At 42.4% G+C, this 17,283-nt stretch overlaps 1 protein-coding gene across 2 annotated transcripts in view; it reads left to right on the top strand.

Annotated features, from left to right (window-relative positions):
- Positions 1-17,283, top strand: part of LOC121453131 (E3 ubiquitin-protein ligase SH3RF2-like) — a 112,177-nt gene that overhangs the window by 54,813 nt on the left and 40,081 nt on the right. For both annotated transcript variants that reach the window (XM_041659640.1, XM_041659639.1), the window contains one exon: positions 7,476-7,799. In XM_041659640.1, coding sequence (XP_041515574.1) covers positions 7,476-7,799 — 324 coding nt within the window. The remainder of the gene's footprint in view (positions 1-7,475; positions 7,800-17,283) is intronic.

Raw genomic sequence — 17,283 nt, 5'->3', positions numbered from 1 at the left:
ATACTTGATATTATTGAAAAATCTATGATTTATTGTTGAGCTGAAAACAAAATGAATAAGTATAGATTTTCTATTTTATCTTTTTTTTTAATTTTTTTTATTGAGAAAAGGAGAAAAAAAAAGCAAGTTTCCACCTCCTCCCAGCCTCCCATTTCCCTCCCCCTCCTCCCACACTACGCCCCCTCCTCCCACCCTTCTCCCCCTCCCCCCACTCCTTTCCCCCTCCCTCTCCAGTCCAAAGAGCAGTCAGGGTTTTCTGCCCTGTGGTAAGACCTAGGACCTCCCCCCTCCGTCCATATCTAGGAAGGTGAACATCCAAACTGGCTAGGCTCCCACAAAGCCATCACATTACGTAGGATCAAACCCCCGTGCCATTGTCCTTTGCGTCTCATCAGCCCTCATTGTTCGCCATGTTCAGAGAGTCCAGTTTTACCCCATGCTTTTTCAGTCACAGTCCAGCTGGTCTTGGTGAGCTCCCAATAGATCAGCTCCACTGTCTCAGTGGGTGGGTGCACCCCTCGTGGTCCCGACTTCTTTGCTCATGTTCTCCCTCCTTCTGCTCCTCATTGGGACCTTGGGAGCTCATATTTTATCTTTTTTTATTATTTTTATTGAGCTATATATTTTTCTCTGCTCCCCTCCTTTCTTCTCCCCTCCACTTCTGCCTTCTCCCATAATCTCCACACTCCCAGTTTACTTAGGAGATCTTGTCTTTTTCTATTTCCCATGTAGATCAGATAAATATAGATTTTCAAATTCCCAAGATGAGACGGTAATGGAGATCTGTCCAGAAAACTATGAATGCTCAACACTGTTGAGCTAGACACTGAAAGAAAACGATAGAAAACACATATGCGGTAGGAAACACGTATGTTTTCTACCACAATAAAACAAGGTTGAACTAAGTTGAAAGTAGCTCTAATACTGTGTGTATTTGTGCATAGAAGTTGGCAAGGGACAGCAATGATGCGCACCAATATCTACCAACATACTGGGAGTCGTGACCACTGGATGTAAAATTCCAGAGGGAAACCAGAGTTGACATCAGATTCCGTCCCCTACAGCGCTCCCATCTTTGTTGTGAGAGTCTTTCAGTAAATCTGGAGTTTGCTGTTTTGATGACACTGACTGGCCAGCGAGCACACGGGGTCTGCCTGTCTCCCACCCCCACCACCAGCACTGGGGTTTCAGGCATGTGCCACCACACCCAGTTACGCAGGGTCTGGGGATTCAAACACAGCTCGTCACCTTTGCTCAGCAAGCACATTACCTAGAGAGCTAATTCCCTAGCCTTACTTCTGTGGGGTTTTTTAAATGACTTAAAAACCAAGCTAGGCTATCTGTTTCTCCAGTATAATTACCCAACCTCTAGTCTCTCTAACCTCACTAGCCACGAGCCCCACCCTAGTTTGAAGCAAGTCATTGCAAATTCAAAAGAGAATTTCCATTGTTTAACTGCATTCTCGGGGTGCTTACCCTGCATAAAAGCATTAAAAGTGAGTATTGGAGAGCTATAAAAAGAAGTACCAGGCAGTGTCCCCACCCTCCAGCAGGGTGTTGAAAATAGGGCTGAGGCATAATTGGGGAGAAGAAGCCAATTCTTCCGTGCATGAAAGCCGGAACAGGTTCTACAGCAAAGGGTGTGCCCTATGCATTGCCCAGCTTCCAGGGATTGGGTATATTTTTCACACAGCCAGTCCAAGTACCAGCGGAGGGAAGGGTAGAGGGAGATGTAGAACAATTGTGCTTTTAGGGTGTGGACTCTAAAATGAAACGTATTCTCCTTCCTTGTGCATTGTCTCTCCCTGGGCCTCTTCCTGGTCCACCTGCCTTGTGCCTGGTACACCTTCCCATCTGTTCAAATTTCCACCATTTATGCAGCTTTGTTGGGGAGGGGGAAAAAATGTCCAGAGCATTTCAGAAGCCAGGCGAACATTGATTGATTTCTGTCTTCTCTAAACATGTGGCAGGTGTGTTTGTTACACTTTACAGACCAGCTAACACAGAACAGGCCCTCCATAGAAAAATTACTTGCCTAGTTTGTGAAAGGCCTTGGGATCCGGTAACAAACAATACAACAATTTTTAAGGCATTAAATTGGATAAATGAAAACCTATTTGAAGATGGTTAGAAAAAAAATAAACCATTCACTCTGACCCTGTCCTGCATGCTCATTTATTTAGTTGTCCATTGGCACCTGCTCTCTCAGGCCCTACACGAAATTCTAAAGATGCGGAGTAGTTGTGGGTCCCTAACCCCAGAGATCACACCGTCAGGCGCGCGGGTAATTGACTACAAGGATGATGGATGGTGCAGAGTGAAGCAGAGGATACCTTCAAGAGGTTGTGATGTGCAACTTCATCTGGGAGGTCAGCAAATGCCCTCTGAGCCAATCGAGAAGCAATTAAGGTTGGGTGTGTATGCATGGAGGAAGGAGCAACTGGGGCATGGAAGTAGCAAGAGGACTCAGAGCCGCCTAGATCCAGAGCTAAGCCACTAAGCCAAAGAAGTAAATGGCAGTATTTAAACAGAAAAGACTGGGTGATGCCGGACTACCAAACAGCTCCAAAGTCTCAGTGGCTCAGCAGAGAAAATGCTGTTTGCTACCCACACTCTATGTTCAATAGGATGTTGAGTGGTTCTACTCACAGCCCGCTGGGAACCCACACTAATAGGCCTGGGCCGTCTTTTAGCTGTGACATCTGGAGCATGTGTCCTTCCTAGTTTCCTCAGAAGGGGAGAATAGATTGTGTCTTCACAGTTGAAAGCCTCTGAAGTAACTAACACTACACACATTGGCTTACTGCCCTTTGGATAAACCAGTCACAAGGCTCCACCCACATCCACTCATGCCCATTGGCTGGACAAGTCACAATGCTCTAAGTCAGCAGAGGAAAGGGGACTGCATGTGATGCATGGTGAAGACCCTCTCCATCTTGCTATAATAAATTTGGATTTGACCCAGAAATCAGTGATTTGATCAGACGTGGTTGGTTTTGTTGCATTGTTGTTTTTGATTGGTGGGTTGGTTGCTTGCTTGCTTGGTTCTTGGTTGCTTGCTTGGTTTCTTAGTTGCTTGGTTTGAGTTGACTTGTTTATTCTGATTCAAAGTCTCATTGTATATCCCAGGCTGGGATGTAACTGAATGCACAGCACAGGGTAGCCTCAACCTTCTCAACCTCCCAAGAGCTCCGATTGCAGATGTGAGCTGCCAGCCCCAGACTTTGGGAGAGAGAGACAGAGACAGAGAGAGAGAGAGAGAGAGAGAGAGAGAGAGAGAGAGAGAGAGGCTGCTGCATGATTCCATTAGAAAATGATGTAACTTTGACTGCTAGACTGGAAACAATTGAAAAATTCAAATTCTATTTCTTATGAGGATTTGGGAATTGCTCAGGTGGAGGATGTGGGAAAGAGAAAGTGGCCTAGGGCGTCTCTATTTCTTATGAGGATTTGGGAATTGCTCAGGTGGAGGATGTGGAAAAGAGAAAGTGGCCTAGGGCGTCTCCACTTTCTGATTTGTGTACCTAGGTCAGTGGGGGGCGGGGGCTCATTTGCTAAGGAGAAACAATAAGGGTAATTAGGAGAATGTCAACTCTCCCAGGACCTGCACTTGGTACCTACCTGAACACATTGGAGGTGGGGGACTTTGGCCTCATCTCCTGCATTATTTTGAGATGCTTCTTCATAGTTCTAAGGTGAAGGGGTAAGCATTAATTTCATCACCTGTCTCTGAATGCTGCTGTTTTCAAAACTTCTGTATTTAATGATTATTCATTTGGATGCTCTCACTACCAATTTACCTCTAAAATTAGTAATTACAAGAACCCTCAGAATTATCATTAAACTAGCCATGGCTTCATTTGTTCTCCTAATTGCTAGGAGGGAAGAAGATAATCAAGTGGTTTGTCTAATTGGAAACTGACTTTTCAAACATTACTTCAAATCTAAATTGAGCTTTTTAAAGCAGTACTTAAAGTTTTGACTCCAGTAATTTCATTAAGAGTAACACGTGCTAAGAACTCTTTAAATAAGTTTGCATTGCCAGAGCTATGCAGAGCAAATGAAAGGGAGGCTTTCTTGTAAGGATAACATGGGTGTTTTATGCATAAACAAGACTTTTCCTGTTAATGCATCATTTGATTTATTGAGCTGCACCTGCACAAAGGATGGCTAAACAGAAGCTGAGCTTCTGCCCACTCCTGTCAGGACGTCTCCACATGGCAGCCTTGGCTACGTGAGTCTCATCCAGTCCAGTGAACTCCAAGGATATTGTTTCAAATGAGTGCAAAGCTGAGAGTCCCACAGTCCTTCCCCAGCTGAGCTATCTGTCATGCCGGTGGAGGACAGGGCAGAGGCAGATTCTCACAGGCCCTTTGTTAGTGTTATTGATTTAAAAAAAAATTAAAAAGGTGATGTGGTACCCACCTGAAGGCCCAACAGGGGGGCAAATTAGAGAGAATTAACTCGTGTCACTACAACCACAAGTGGTGGTAAAGAAAATCACTCATTCGGTTTCAAGGGTATTGGTTGTCCTCTTCCTCTGCAAACCGTGGAGCGGCATGGGCTGTGGGACCTTGCAAAGCCTTGTCGTTAGTCCAGGCTGCCATTAGAGCCTGCCGGAACAAGGTTAATTGATCTTGCTAATTGGTGTCCCTACTTATCATTACTTCTGGGTAACATCAAGAATGACATTTTCATTTATGTGGAGTAAAACCTGCTTTTGGCTTTTTTTTAATGTATCTGGATCTCTGTTTTTGATAAATACATATAATTATATAAACACACTAAAGTCGATATATAGAAAAGTTCCAACGTGCTCCCCAAATCCTTCATGCTGTACCCTCTTGTCTGTTCCTTCATAGACTCTCAAAACCTAGTAACCAGTGATCTATTTTCTGCCCCATGGCTTTCTTTTTCTAGAATGTTCTATAAATGGAACCCCATAGAACACAGCCTTGTGAGTTTGGCTTGTGTTCATTTAGCTTAACACATTTGAGTCTTGTCTTAGTTAGGGTTTTTTTTTTTTTAATTGCTGTGAAGAGACACCATGGCCACAGCAACTCTTATAAAGAAAACATTTAATTGGAGTGGCTCGCTTACAGTTTCAGAGGTTCAGTCCATTATCATCATGACTGAGAGTATGTGGCATGCAGGTAGACATGGTGCTGGCTACATCTTGACCACAAAGTAGCAGGAAGTTGACTGAGAGTCACACTGAATGAAGTTTGAGAAAAAGAGACCTCAAAGTCCACCCCCACAGTGGCACACTTCCTCCAAGACCACACCTACTCCAACAAGGCCACATCTCCTACAGGTGCCCCTCCCTTTGGGGGCCATTTTCTCACAAACCACCACAAGATTCATCTGTGTTGTGCCATCTGTCCATAGCTCATCTTTTTGTTAGTGAACAGTGTCCCAAGGCACAGATATTCCAGAGGTGGCATCTGGGGAGATAGTTCTGTCTGTAAAGTCTTACCATGCAACCATGAGGACCCGAGTTCAATCCCAGAACCTATGTTTTAAAAAAAAAGAAAGAAAAGAAAAAAGCCAGTTATGATGTCATACACTTGTCATCCTAGTACTGAAGAAGTGGAGACAGGTGGATCCCTGGAGCTCGATGGCTGGCCAGCCAGCCTCATTGGCAAACTTCAGGCCAGTGAGAAATCTTCCTTAAAATCCAAGATAGGCAACCCCTGAGGAACAATAGCTGAGGGTGGCCTGTGGTGGCCACATACACACACACACACACACACACACACACACACGTATAAATCAACATCAGTCAATTGGCAATAAATGACATCAAGGTTGGTTCGTACTGTTGGCAACTCTGAATGAAGCTGTGGGTTGAGCATACATTTTTCTTTCTTCGAGTAATTACCCAGAAGTGGGATTGCTGGATCAGATGCTAAGTATGTGTTTATGAGAAACTGCCAAACCGTAACAGGAGCTTTTAAAAGCATAAATCAGGTCATGTCACTCCTCTACCCAGTCCTGCCAGGAGCTTCCTGTTACACTGAAAATAAGTCAAAGCCTTCTGAGCCCTTGTGCAATCGGGTGCCTGCCAGCGCTGTGGTCTCCCCTCCCTGTCTCCTCAGCTGCTCCCGTCCATCTGTCTCTACTTCTCTCTGCCTGTCCATATCCTTGTTTCCACACAATCAGCTCTTCCTTGCCACTTGTCTCAGCTTAAATGCCACCTTCTCAGAGGCTCTTCCGTGATGCTCCCCCACCCGTGTGAAGTGGCCTTGTCCCCCACGCCGTCCCTTTTACACTGGAAGACGTTACCATCCCAGCTTCTTGTTTACTAGTTTACACAAGGGCCCTGTCACTTATCTTACTCCTTCTGGACCTCAGCTTTCTTATTTTTGAAATGGACTTTTTTTTTTTAAGTTCACTGAGGGGGAAATGACTTAGTAAAGTACTTGGTGAGCCCCAGGCCAGTGAAATATGCTGCCTGGAAAAACAAGGGGAATTTCCCCTAAAGAACAAGAGCAGAGCTTGACCTCTGCACGCATGTCCAGACAAATGTGGACGCAATAACACTAATTGCCTATTTGGTGAGTTTTCACAATGTGACAAGTTTTTTTTTGTTTTTTTTTTTAAGAGAAGAATTACCTCTTCTTCAAAGTCTTCTATCTCAGCTATTTTAATCCTCTCCACATTGTCATTTAAAAAGTTTTAGATGGATTTTTTTTAACCTATCTAGCAGGATATCTAAATTAGAATGAGACCTGTAGCTTTGCAGAACTGGCAGCATTGTAATAATGGAAATTTCACTAATCATCCTGATATTGAAGCATTGACTCATAGGGACCCTCAGTTTTTTCGACATATTTCCTATTTCCAAAGGCTATAAGCCCACAGGGGCCCTTAGGAGTAATGAGTAGGATGATGGGGAAGGCTACAGTGACCCTGCAGCACGGCACTGGGCTGACTGGTGCCAGATCAGACACGCCATTTCCAGAAACTATGCTAGCTAGCTGTTAAACAGTTGGTTTATCGACACACTACACACCAGGGCTTTTGCATCCTTTTTTGGGAGGGGGGGGTTGGTTTTTTTTTTAACCTAGCTAATTTATCAGAACAACTAACGTTAGAGACAAAGAACTGGAAAGGAAAGGAAAGGAAAGGGTATCTACTATGTCTCAAAGTTATCAAATGTTGGTACTTCAAATGTATAAAAGATATAATTTGTTATTATATTGACAAAAGGATGGCCATCTCAGTCATCTACTGACCAAAGGATAGTCATTTCACCCAGCTGACCAAAGAGTGACCATCTGACCAACCACTGACTGAAAGAAGGTCATCTGACCAGTTACTGACCAAAGGATGGCCATCTGATCCAGGAACTGACCCAAGGATGGACATCTGAGCCAGCAGCTGAGAAGCTAGCACTGACTACTAATGAGTGGGAGACTTAGCTACTGTACTATATCAGAGAGTAACTCTTATCCCTTCTCTTATCTTTGCAGCCAAACCTCACAGCAAGACACCTCCTAGAGAAGAACAAAGGGCATCAGTTATCTCGCACAAAGAACCTGTCCCTGATGTCCTCACCATCCAGAGGCAAAGCAACCAACACACCCACCCTCCGAAAGAGCCCTGGGTCCAGGAGGAAGGGGTCTGGGCAGTTCTCCATCACAACAGCCTTGAACACACTCAACCGCATGGTCCATTCTCCTGAAGGTCACCAGATGGTGGAAATCAGCACCCCCGTGCTCATCAGCTCTAGCAGCCCCTCTGCGTTCACTCAGCCTGGGGACAAGGCAGACTTCCCTGCCAACTCTGCTGTTCAGGTAAGGAGTAAATCCACTGGGACCTTAATGGTAGGTAAGAGAGCATCCCCATGTCACGAGCACTGCTGGGTGCTAAATACTTGCCAGTCACTCAGACTATTAGCTAAAATCATATATCTTGTCAGATATTTGTGATCTCATTTTATTCTTAAGCATCCTGTAAGTTAAATATTTATTATTATTATTATTACTCTATAGATAAGGAAACTGAGAGTTCAAAGAGTTAAATAACTTGTCCAAATCCCCAGATACTTCTCATTTTTCTGTTTCATGAGAAACATGATTGCCTGTTTGTCATAAAACTTTCCTCTATGGAGATGTAGGTAGACACTTTCATGACAGGGTTTTGGCATAATGTGAGACTCTCTGTCACATTTGCGATAGCCTGGGTATCACATGGGAAAAAAAAAACAATGGAACCTGTGGATTAGCAGGTGCATCTCAGGATAACGATATAATTTGTGGGTCCAATGCCCATTTCTGCATTTTTCCTTTTTGTAATTTCTTTAATGCAAGCCCCTTGTGCTTAAATGGTTAAGAATTTCAAGATGGCAATAGCAGCGCATTAAGTCAAACGATGGTCCCCAAGTGACTACACAAGCCCCACACCCACAGAGCCAGCTTGGATGCTCTCACAGTGGGCACCTCATGAGGCAATGGGCACAAAGCACCCAGGGTAAGGATGTCTGCACATGTTCAGCTCCCAGACAGCACTTGCTCTCCATACAATTTTTATTATTAGCCCTGCTCACCAAGATGCTAAGAAGAGAGGAGCCAAGGTGAATCGCAGCAGTTCAGAAGTTGAAGTCTTTCTGCGAGCATGTGGCTGTCTAGGCTGAAGGGTCCTTTAAGAGATGAAGGAGGAGAGGGATGAGGCAAGGTAATTAGGAGGAGTGTGTTGGGTGCACAGCTAAAAACGCTCTTTGGAACCATGCATGTGGCAACTTGAAGGGACAAACTTCAACTCACATGGGTGTCTTTTTTTTTTAAGAAGCTGTAAATCTTGTTTTTAAACATGAATTTCTACCTTGGGATTAAATGGCTTAATTGGACTCTAATCCCTTTATAACAAGACATGGAAGAAGGAGAAAGTCAAGGGCTCCTCAAAGACCTGTGAGCTGGTCTGCAAGGAAAACAATCATCTCTCTTAACACACTCTCTGACACCACTGTCTGAGTGGCTAAGGGTGTAGCCTCACAGGTAACTGAAGTAACTGAAGCCCCACCTGTACTATTCTACTCTCTCTCTCTCTCTCTCTCTCTCTCTCTCTCTCTCTCTCTCTCTCTCTCACACACACACACACACACACACACACACACACACACACACCGTATATACTCTCCTTATTTAAAGAAATTCTGACATGCATCCTAAAGCCATTTTTGTAGGTATCTACACGCTTTCTGCCCACAGTTGTTCTAACATACACACACGCATACACGAACCTGATGAATCTAAAACAGGAACCTGATGACTCACATGAAGCCGAAAAGTCAGAAGCTTCTAAAGCGTTCTTTATATAGAGGCCTGGGTATATAAGATGCACCCACACTCTGGGAGCTCAGCTGGGAACTGGCTCATCAAAAGATGTATCCAAGAGACATGTTCTCTGTGCCTTTGAAATCTTTATTCCTGGACGTTTACTTCATCTGCTGAGAGGATGGACCAGAGTGGGAGAATCCCAGTAGTACTCAAAACAAATCTTATTTCTTCCAAGTATGCACAGAGAATGATAATTCCAAACCGCAGCATTCATGGGAATCACTGGGCAGTACCGATAGGGTTTTTGTCGGCGCAGATGGTTGTAAGTGGTGAATATTTTTGTCTAGGTGGTACAGGCGTTGTCCAAACATATTCAGAAGCCCCATGTACAAGCTCATCTAAAGATAAGCAGGGCATCGAACAAAGTCTCTCACTTCCAGCCTGCGTTGGATATAGCCCAAGTTCTCCCTGTCTTCCCCACCCCATACCCTCACACAATGTTTAGACTTAAGTGGGTATTCAATAAATCAAATGATCAAAATATTTTTTCTTAAGTATCTTGGCAGGTGGTAATCTATACTGAGGGAAACCTGAAAGGGAGAATTACTTTCTTGTAGACCTGAAAGATTACTGTAACTCTTTCAACTAATAAATGTCCGAGTGTGTATAATGTACTGATAACCATGGCAAGTGAAGAGATCCTGCTACAGAACAAAGGCAGTGATAATAATCTAATCGAGTAAACTGTAGCATGGGGGTCATGGGGGACGGTAGAAGAGGGGAGGGAGGAAGGGAGGAAGTGGAGAAAAATTATATTAAAATTAATGGATAAATAAATATTTTAAAGCTTTATGAGATATGGATGTATAGTTAGATGATAGACAGATAGATAGATAGATAGATAGATAGATAGATAGATAGATAGATAGATGATAGATAGATAGATAGATAGATAGATAGATAGATAGACATGCAGACTGACAGATAGTGATAGATACAGGTGAACAGATACATGATATACTGTTATGATTCCCAGGCCCAGTCTCCAATGCCCTGCTCTCCATACTAATGTGGTAAGAACCTTTGTAGGGGAGTTATAAAACCACTTTACATCAAAGAAATTAAGGGCCCAGAAGAAAAATCGTTTGGGCAACTTCTCATGTAGAGTCTGCCTTGATCTTAATAAGAATTTCACTGTCCTGTCAGCAAAGACCACCTGAGCATCAGCATTAAGCCCGTGTGGTTTATCTTAAGTTTACATCCTCTCTTCTTGGTTGTCCTCATTTGTCTCTTGTCTGACTACAAGACTTTCCATCACTCTTTCCCCACATACCTCCCAGTGGAAAATAATCCCCGTCTTTGTTCCACCTAAAGGCCTTCATTGACTGCCACTTTGTTCCTTACAGACTGCCAGCTGTGACCAAGCATTTATGCTGTATGTTGCTAAGGGCATCAAGAAGAAGTTGTTACCAAGGAATCCACTCAATGGCTAGCCATAGCGGAGACCAGGCTCTCTAAAGTGGGATAAGGACCTTGGTGGCCCCCACGCTGCCTTAAGTGGTATAAAGACTCAGAAATTAATAAACACAAAAGAATAGGCTGAATAACTCATTCCTTTTACAGCCCTCCATGGGGTGTTAGAGGATACCAAGGTCTTGGCTCTGTTCCAGTCTATATGTAACACCCCCCCAAGCACTGGCTACTCAGGAATAGACAGTAAATAAGGAAAGGGGGAACTGCCTCAGATTCTGTAGGAAGTTACTGCCTCACTTCTAAGTAGAGAAATACCATGTTTCTACTTTGTTGTGTGGTAGTGACTCTCTAAGTCTTATAAGCTATATCAATTCTATGTTCACAGAAGGAAAGATGGAAAGATGTTTGGGTATTTGATTTAAATTTAAATTTTCCATATTTATAGAGCAGCAAGCTAATAAAGGTACATACGTAGACATGGAAAAATAACTATAAAGGTGGGATTCCTAGTACAGATTACATCATGCTGATCTCAGGTAAATATGTGTATAAACAGAGCATGCACACATGGCTGTCCTGGAACTCACTACATAGACCAAACTGGCTTTGAACTTACAGAGATATGCCTGCCTCTGCCTCACAAGTCCTGAGATTAAAGTGATCACTACGCCTTGCCAGGAATAGCTAAGTATTAGTCTGTAATGTGACTATGTAGTAAAAGGTCCAGGAAATTTCTTTTAGGGAGTTTGTAAACCTATCCAGCTCCCACCAACAAGACAAAAAGGAGGTCAAATAACAAGAAGTCATTTTACACAATCAGCCTAGAAGTCATCCCAGTTAAGTGTCCTGGTTCCCTCTGTGAAGAAACAAGACTGCAATTGCCCAAGTCTTTATTATGGTACTGTTACCTTCACACCCAAAAGCCGGAGCAGGGGATTGGATCTTCTCATTGTCGTCATGTCTTCCTACCTGTAGGAAACCACGTGCCAGCCCTGGGTACTCGTTGCAGTACTAGCCTCAAAGATACACTAAACTATGGGCTAGAAACAGCTCTCCTTGAAAACGATTCAATCAAATCTGAGCACTTAGAGCAGGCTCTGTGGAAGCTTTTGTGGAGAAGGTCAAGTCGGTGTCTTGGCACTAACACACTTGACCTTAGTGAGAGCCTGGGCATTATCTCTAGGACCATTACTTAGGAAGCGTGCCTCAGAAGGAGAATGGCACATAAGTTACGGAAGAAGTCCTTCAGTGACACAGAACTTCTATGGGAGAGTCACAAGCATAGGCCCTCACTGCCCCTATAATTCAGGCTGTGGAGCCCCTCTCAAGCCTGTCTGCCACACTCACAGAACAGTGAAGCAGTCTCCTTTTCGGCAGTAAGAGGTCCTGCTCCCTCGGCATCTCTCCTCCTCTTCTTTTCTCTCCATCCCACTTCCAACTCTGTAAGTTCCTTCTTAACCTCTCTCTTCCTATATGTCAAACCCAGTGTAGTAAAATCTCTATTAAAAAAAAAAAAAAACTTTACCCCCACCTCCTACAAACAGCTCGTTGGAAATCCCTTTTTGCCACCTAAATAGTGGCAACCTAAATGACCTAAATAGTCATTGTTGTGTCCATCCCGTGCCACTTTCTTAGTTTTGGACCTCATCTTTGCCTAGTCTACTTTCCCGGCCTCTGTATTGACCTCCTAGAACCATGCTCAATCACACGCTTCATCCTGCCCAGCCACTCTTGGAATCTCTCCATTTTTACACTTATAACTTGATAATGAATGTTTTAAATTTTAAATCCTTTAGCCATTTCTATTTCCCTAATCGCTACTGGTTCCCAGAAGCCCTGAGGAATGGTAATATCTGTAGTTTATTTAGTAGTCACTAAAAGACAAAAATCATAAGAGACTTTATCATGATAAACAACTGTTCAGAGGAGATATTGATGTGTGCCTTTAACAACCAGCACATTTCTGGGAGGGAGAGATCGCATAACTTGTTCCAAGGCTAGAGCCTACATCAAAGTTTCTTCCCCTAAAGATTTCATAAGTATGGTACCATAGAGTGTCCACAATCTGGCTACAATATACCTTCCAGAAGCCCCGGCTCGGTACAGTCATAAACATGCATGTACACTAGCCCAATGTAATATGGAAGGTAGGGTCAGTCCAGATGTGGTAGCACTCATAATCCTGGCACTTGGGAAGTGGATGCAGGAAAATCAAGAATTCATTGTCGTCCTTGGCTATACAATACATTTGCAGTGAGCCTGGGACTGACTATATGAAGCTTTGTCTCAAAACATAACCACTTGCACACACATTACAGTAATCTGCTCAACACCCAAAGGACAATACATACACAGCCACCTCATTCCTTCTTATCCTTGCGCCCCTCACAAGGCCTGAGTTATTCTGGACAATGAACATATTTTGTTAGCTAAATAATGCAATTCCCTCCTAAATGTATTTCTGTTTCATTCATCTGCTTCAATCATACCCATCCCCTAAATCCTACTTATATACTATTTCTTCAAGGAAGCTCCTGTCAGTCATCCTGTGTCTCTCCTGTGTTAACTACACACCATTTACCTTATTGTTATAAGCAATATGTTAGAACATGTAACATCATCTCTGTATAATTTAACACATAAATAAAGACTGTGTGCATATATCTTATTACATTGCCCAATAGGTTGAAGGTTTCTCAAGGGTGGGGATATTGTCTTATACACTTATGTCACTGTAGAATAGCCAAAGCCATCACATCTCTATTACCCAGACACCGTAGAAAGACACAGAAAGCAAAGGCAAGTCAGTGTGAGAAATATAATTCCCTTCTCCACCTATGCCAGAGGGATAGCAGCAAGTCTAGGCACCTTCTCTGAGTTCCTAGAGAAATGAGCCAGCATGTATCTTGAAGAATTCTGAGGTACACAAAAGTGACTCCTTTTAACCCTGTATTTGGAATATTATGAAGTTATTTCTAGAACTGTTAAAAGTCCAGATCCATTCTATGGGTGTCTCATCTTCCATTAGGGTCTCTCAGTCCAACATAGTGCTCAGGGCTGCAGGAAGGGTAGTTTTTTACTTAGGATTAAGGTAATTTTCCCCCCTTATGCTTAACAACTCCACCCAAGATAATTTACAGAGATAAATGATGATAATATTTCTAAGTTACTATCTCCCCAATACAAATTTCATTGATTCCACAATTCTCACTCAACAAATCCACATTCACATTAGAATTGTGGGTTCTTGAGAAATTGTAGGAAGAAAGGAGTCTGCATTGAATAGACAACCCTCCATCAAACATTCTATTACATACTATCATTATCTGTTCAGAATACCTTTTATGAGTCTTCATGGGTACTTGAAATCTGTTAACTTTTTGAGAACATGCCCCTTGATAAAGATATTTGACTCCAGGTTTTTATTATTAAGACCAAGTAGAATTCACACTACAATATATCCTTAAACTAGTCTTATGAGTTATCAGTTAACGCCTTAGATGTGATCACTGGCAGGCATTTGAAAATAAGAAAAAAATGAAAGCCCCATTTGTCTGTCCCTCAAGAACCCATAGGGTGAAGGACAAGCAGGGTGGAGGGCAAATAGCAATCAGTGCTGAGTGAAGAAGCCATGCCAGCCCTGGACCCAGACTGCTCTCCTCATCCCGGGCTGAGGCTTTAGACAAGTCAGTAGCCATGTTGAGCTCCAGTCTCACATCAAAAAAGGAGTGTGCTTGAGGTTGGATGATCTGTGTGGGAGCTTGTGCCTGGAGAAAACTGATTCCCCCTCTCTCAGGAGCCATTGACCAGTCTTCATCTAAGAATGGAACCTTGTAGAATTTCCCCTGTCCACACTGGGTGTGTGGACAGACAACCTGTTGTTGAGGTTTTGTAGGTGCAGCTATCCAATCCAATAGGTTCAGCCCTGGACGCATGTACATTCGAGAAAAACTAGCTAGCCTCCATTAATATTAGTTATACAGAGAGAGAGAGGTATAGATGCAACAATAATAAAGAAGAGGTCATGAATTTTGGAGGGGAGTTGTGGTGGGGGGGACATAGGAGGAAACCGAGGAGCCCAGGAGTGGGAATAATATAGACTCGATGCTCATGTGTGAAGTTCTCAAAAAGAAAAGATAAAATAATTAAAATATTTAATTTTTCAATGAGTATACTCTGATTCACAAGGTTTCTGGGAAAATCAAAAAATAATAAATATAGAAATAAGTACTTGGCTCTCAGTTTTATTGTTGTTTAAGTTTTCAAAGTCAGATTTTCTTAGTAACAAGTCGCCATATTGCCATCCAATCTTTGCTGTGCATTTTTGAACTTTTTTAAATGAAATTTTTCAAATCTATCTAAAAATTAAAAGAATATTGTAATGAGCCCTCTCGGGCCAATTTCTTCCCCTACTCTTCCTCCACCTGACTCCTTCATTGAATAAATCGAAGCCCAGACTTCAGGTCAAATTACCTATTGTTGTAATTGTGTCTTTTAAGACATTTTAGCACTATCATAATATTATCAAACAGCAAGCAAAATTGTCTTCTATATTTTCAATATTCCATGTTTGCATTTCTACTTTGGCCTTATAAACATTCTCCTTGGTTGATTTATGCAAATGAGATGCAGATGAAGTAAAAACTTTTCATTGGCTTTATACAGTTCCCATGTTTATTTTCTCTATCCACTAACTGGCTTCCTCGTCCCTTGCACTGCACATGGTTTCGTTGTGTTGTTAACAAAAAACTAAGCCATTTGTCCTCCTGGATTCAAATTTTTCTGGATACTGCCAGTTGCGTCTTCACAGTGGTTTTTGATTTTTGCTTGCCTTGTTTTGTTTTGTGTTTCATGTAGTCCATGCTTCAAGGTTTATCCACATAAGCAGCCTGTGTTAGGACTTTATTCTTTTTTATGGCCAAAATAACACGCCAGTGTATGGAGCTGCCATAGGATTTAGTCTACCGGCCCATTAGTTAATAGGCATTTGGGCAGTTTCTATTTGTCTAGGAATATTCAATGATAATACTCCTAGGAGCATTTGCAAGAAACTTCTGTCTAGGTAATTTTCATACGCATATAAACCTAGGGATGGAGCTGATAGTTCATATAGTGGTTCTCTTCCACAAGATTCTGTTGGTGAAACTCACTATTTCCCAAAATGAGCGCACATTTTACATTTCTACCATCACCGCACAGTGACTCCAGTTTTTCCAGTTTTTACCAACATGTGTTTACTGTCTGTCTTATGGCCCATAGCCACCCTAGGCTATATCAAGCATAGTATCTCATTGTAAAATCTGGTTTGTATGTATTTGGTTTTCCTGGGCTTTGCTTTTTGTTTTGAGGTAGGATCTCACAGGTTGGCCTTAAACCCTCTATCCTCCTGCCTCAGCCTCCCAAGAGCTGAGATTATAGGTACAAGTCACTGTGTCTTACTATAGTTTTAATTTGCAGTTCTCTGATGATTAATGACATTGGGCATTTGTTCATAAGTTTACTGAACAAGTATTCTTTGGAGAGAAGCCTGTGTGTGTGTGTTGTCCATATTATAATTGGGCCGTCTCTTTTTAACTGAGCTATAACAGAGCTCTTTACATAGGCTGCAAATAGTCCTGGATCAGATATATGACTTACAATTTTCCCCATTCTGCAAGTTCTTTCCACTTTCTCCACAATATTCTTTAAAACACAGAAAATATTTCTGTTGTGATGGTGTCTAATTTAACTACTCTAGGAAACCATCGACTAAACAAAATTTAATTTGTCTTCAATGGTGTTTTACAATTTTATCTATTTTTTAAATTATTTATTTATTATGTATACAATATTCTGCCTGTGTGTATGCCTGCTGGCCAGAAGAGGGCCCCAGACCCCATTACAGATGGTTGTGAACCACCATGTGGTTGCTGGGAATTGAACTAAGGACCTTTGGTAGAGCAGGCAATGCTCTTAACCTCTGAGCCATCTCTCCAGCCCCCACAATTTTATCTTTTACGCTTGTGTCTAGGACCTGAGTACAGTCGATTTTTGTATATATTTTGAGGTTGGAGTTCAAATTTATTCTTATCATACAGATATCTAGTTGTCCCAGAGGCATTTATTGAGAAGGTCATTACATCCCCATTTTGTTAAGTTGACACTCTTGTTAAAATTTAAATACTTATCACACACATCAAACAGCTAGAGATGTTTGATTGCATCTCCTTTCCAATTAAAATGTATTTATATTGAGCTGTCACCAGCCTGCTCCGTTGGTTATCAAGCTCCCCATCCATCTTCCGACCCAATGATTTGAACATCATTTTCTTCTGGGTGGCAAAATGGTGGTGACACTCCAAACCCACCCTTGCTGCTGGGTTTCTTTTTAAACTGTGACACTTCTGTAATGTTGATTTCTGCTTCCAAGAGCCCCTTGTTTGTCAGACGGCACACGGGGTGCATTCCCTGGGTTACACACTGCATCCCACTCCTGTGTGTCAAAAGCTAATAGACCAGAGACTCCAGAGCTCATATCCTTGACCCCCAT

This window comes from Microtus oregoni, unplaced genomic scaffold (assembly GCF_018167655.1).
Source record: "Microtus oregoni isolate MIOR12 unplaced genomic scaffold, Mior012 000011F_ref0000422, whole genome shotgun sequence".
Taxonomy (NCBI): Eukaryota; Metazoa; Chordata; class Mammalia; order Rodentia; family Cricetidae; genus Microtus; species Microtus oregoni.
The sequence above is the reverse complement of the archived record's forward strand: the minus strand, read 5'-3'. Positions and strand labels throughout refer to the sequence as shown.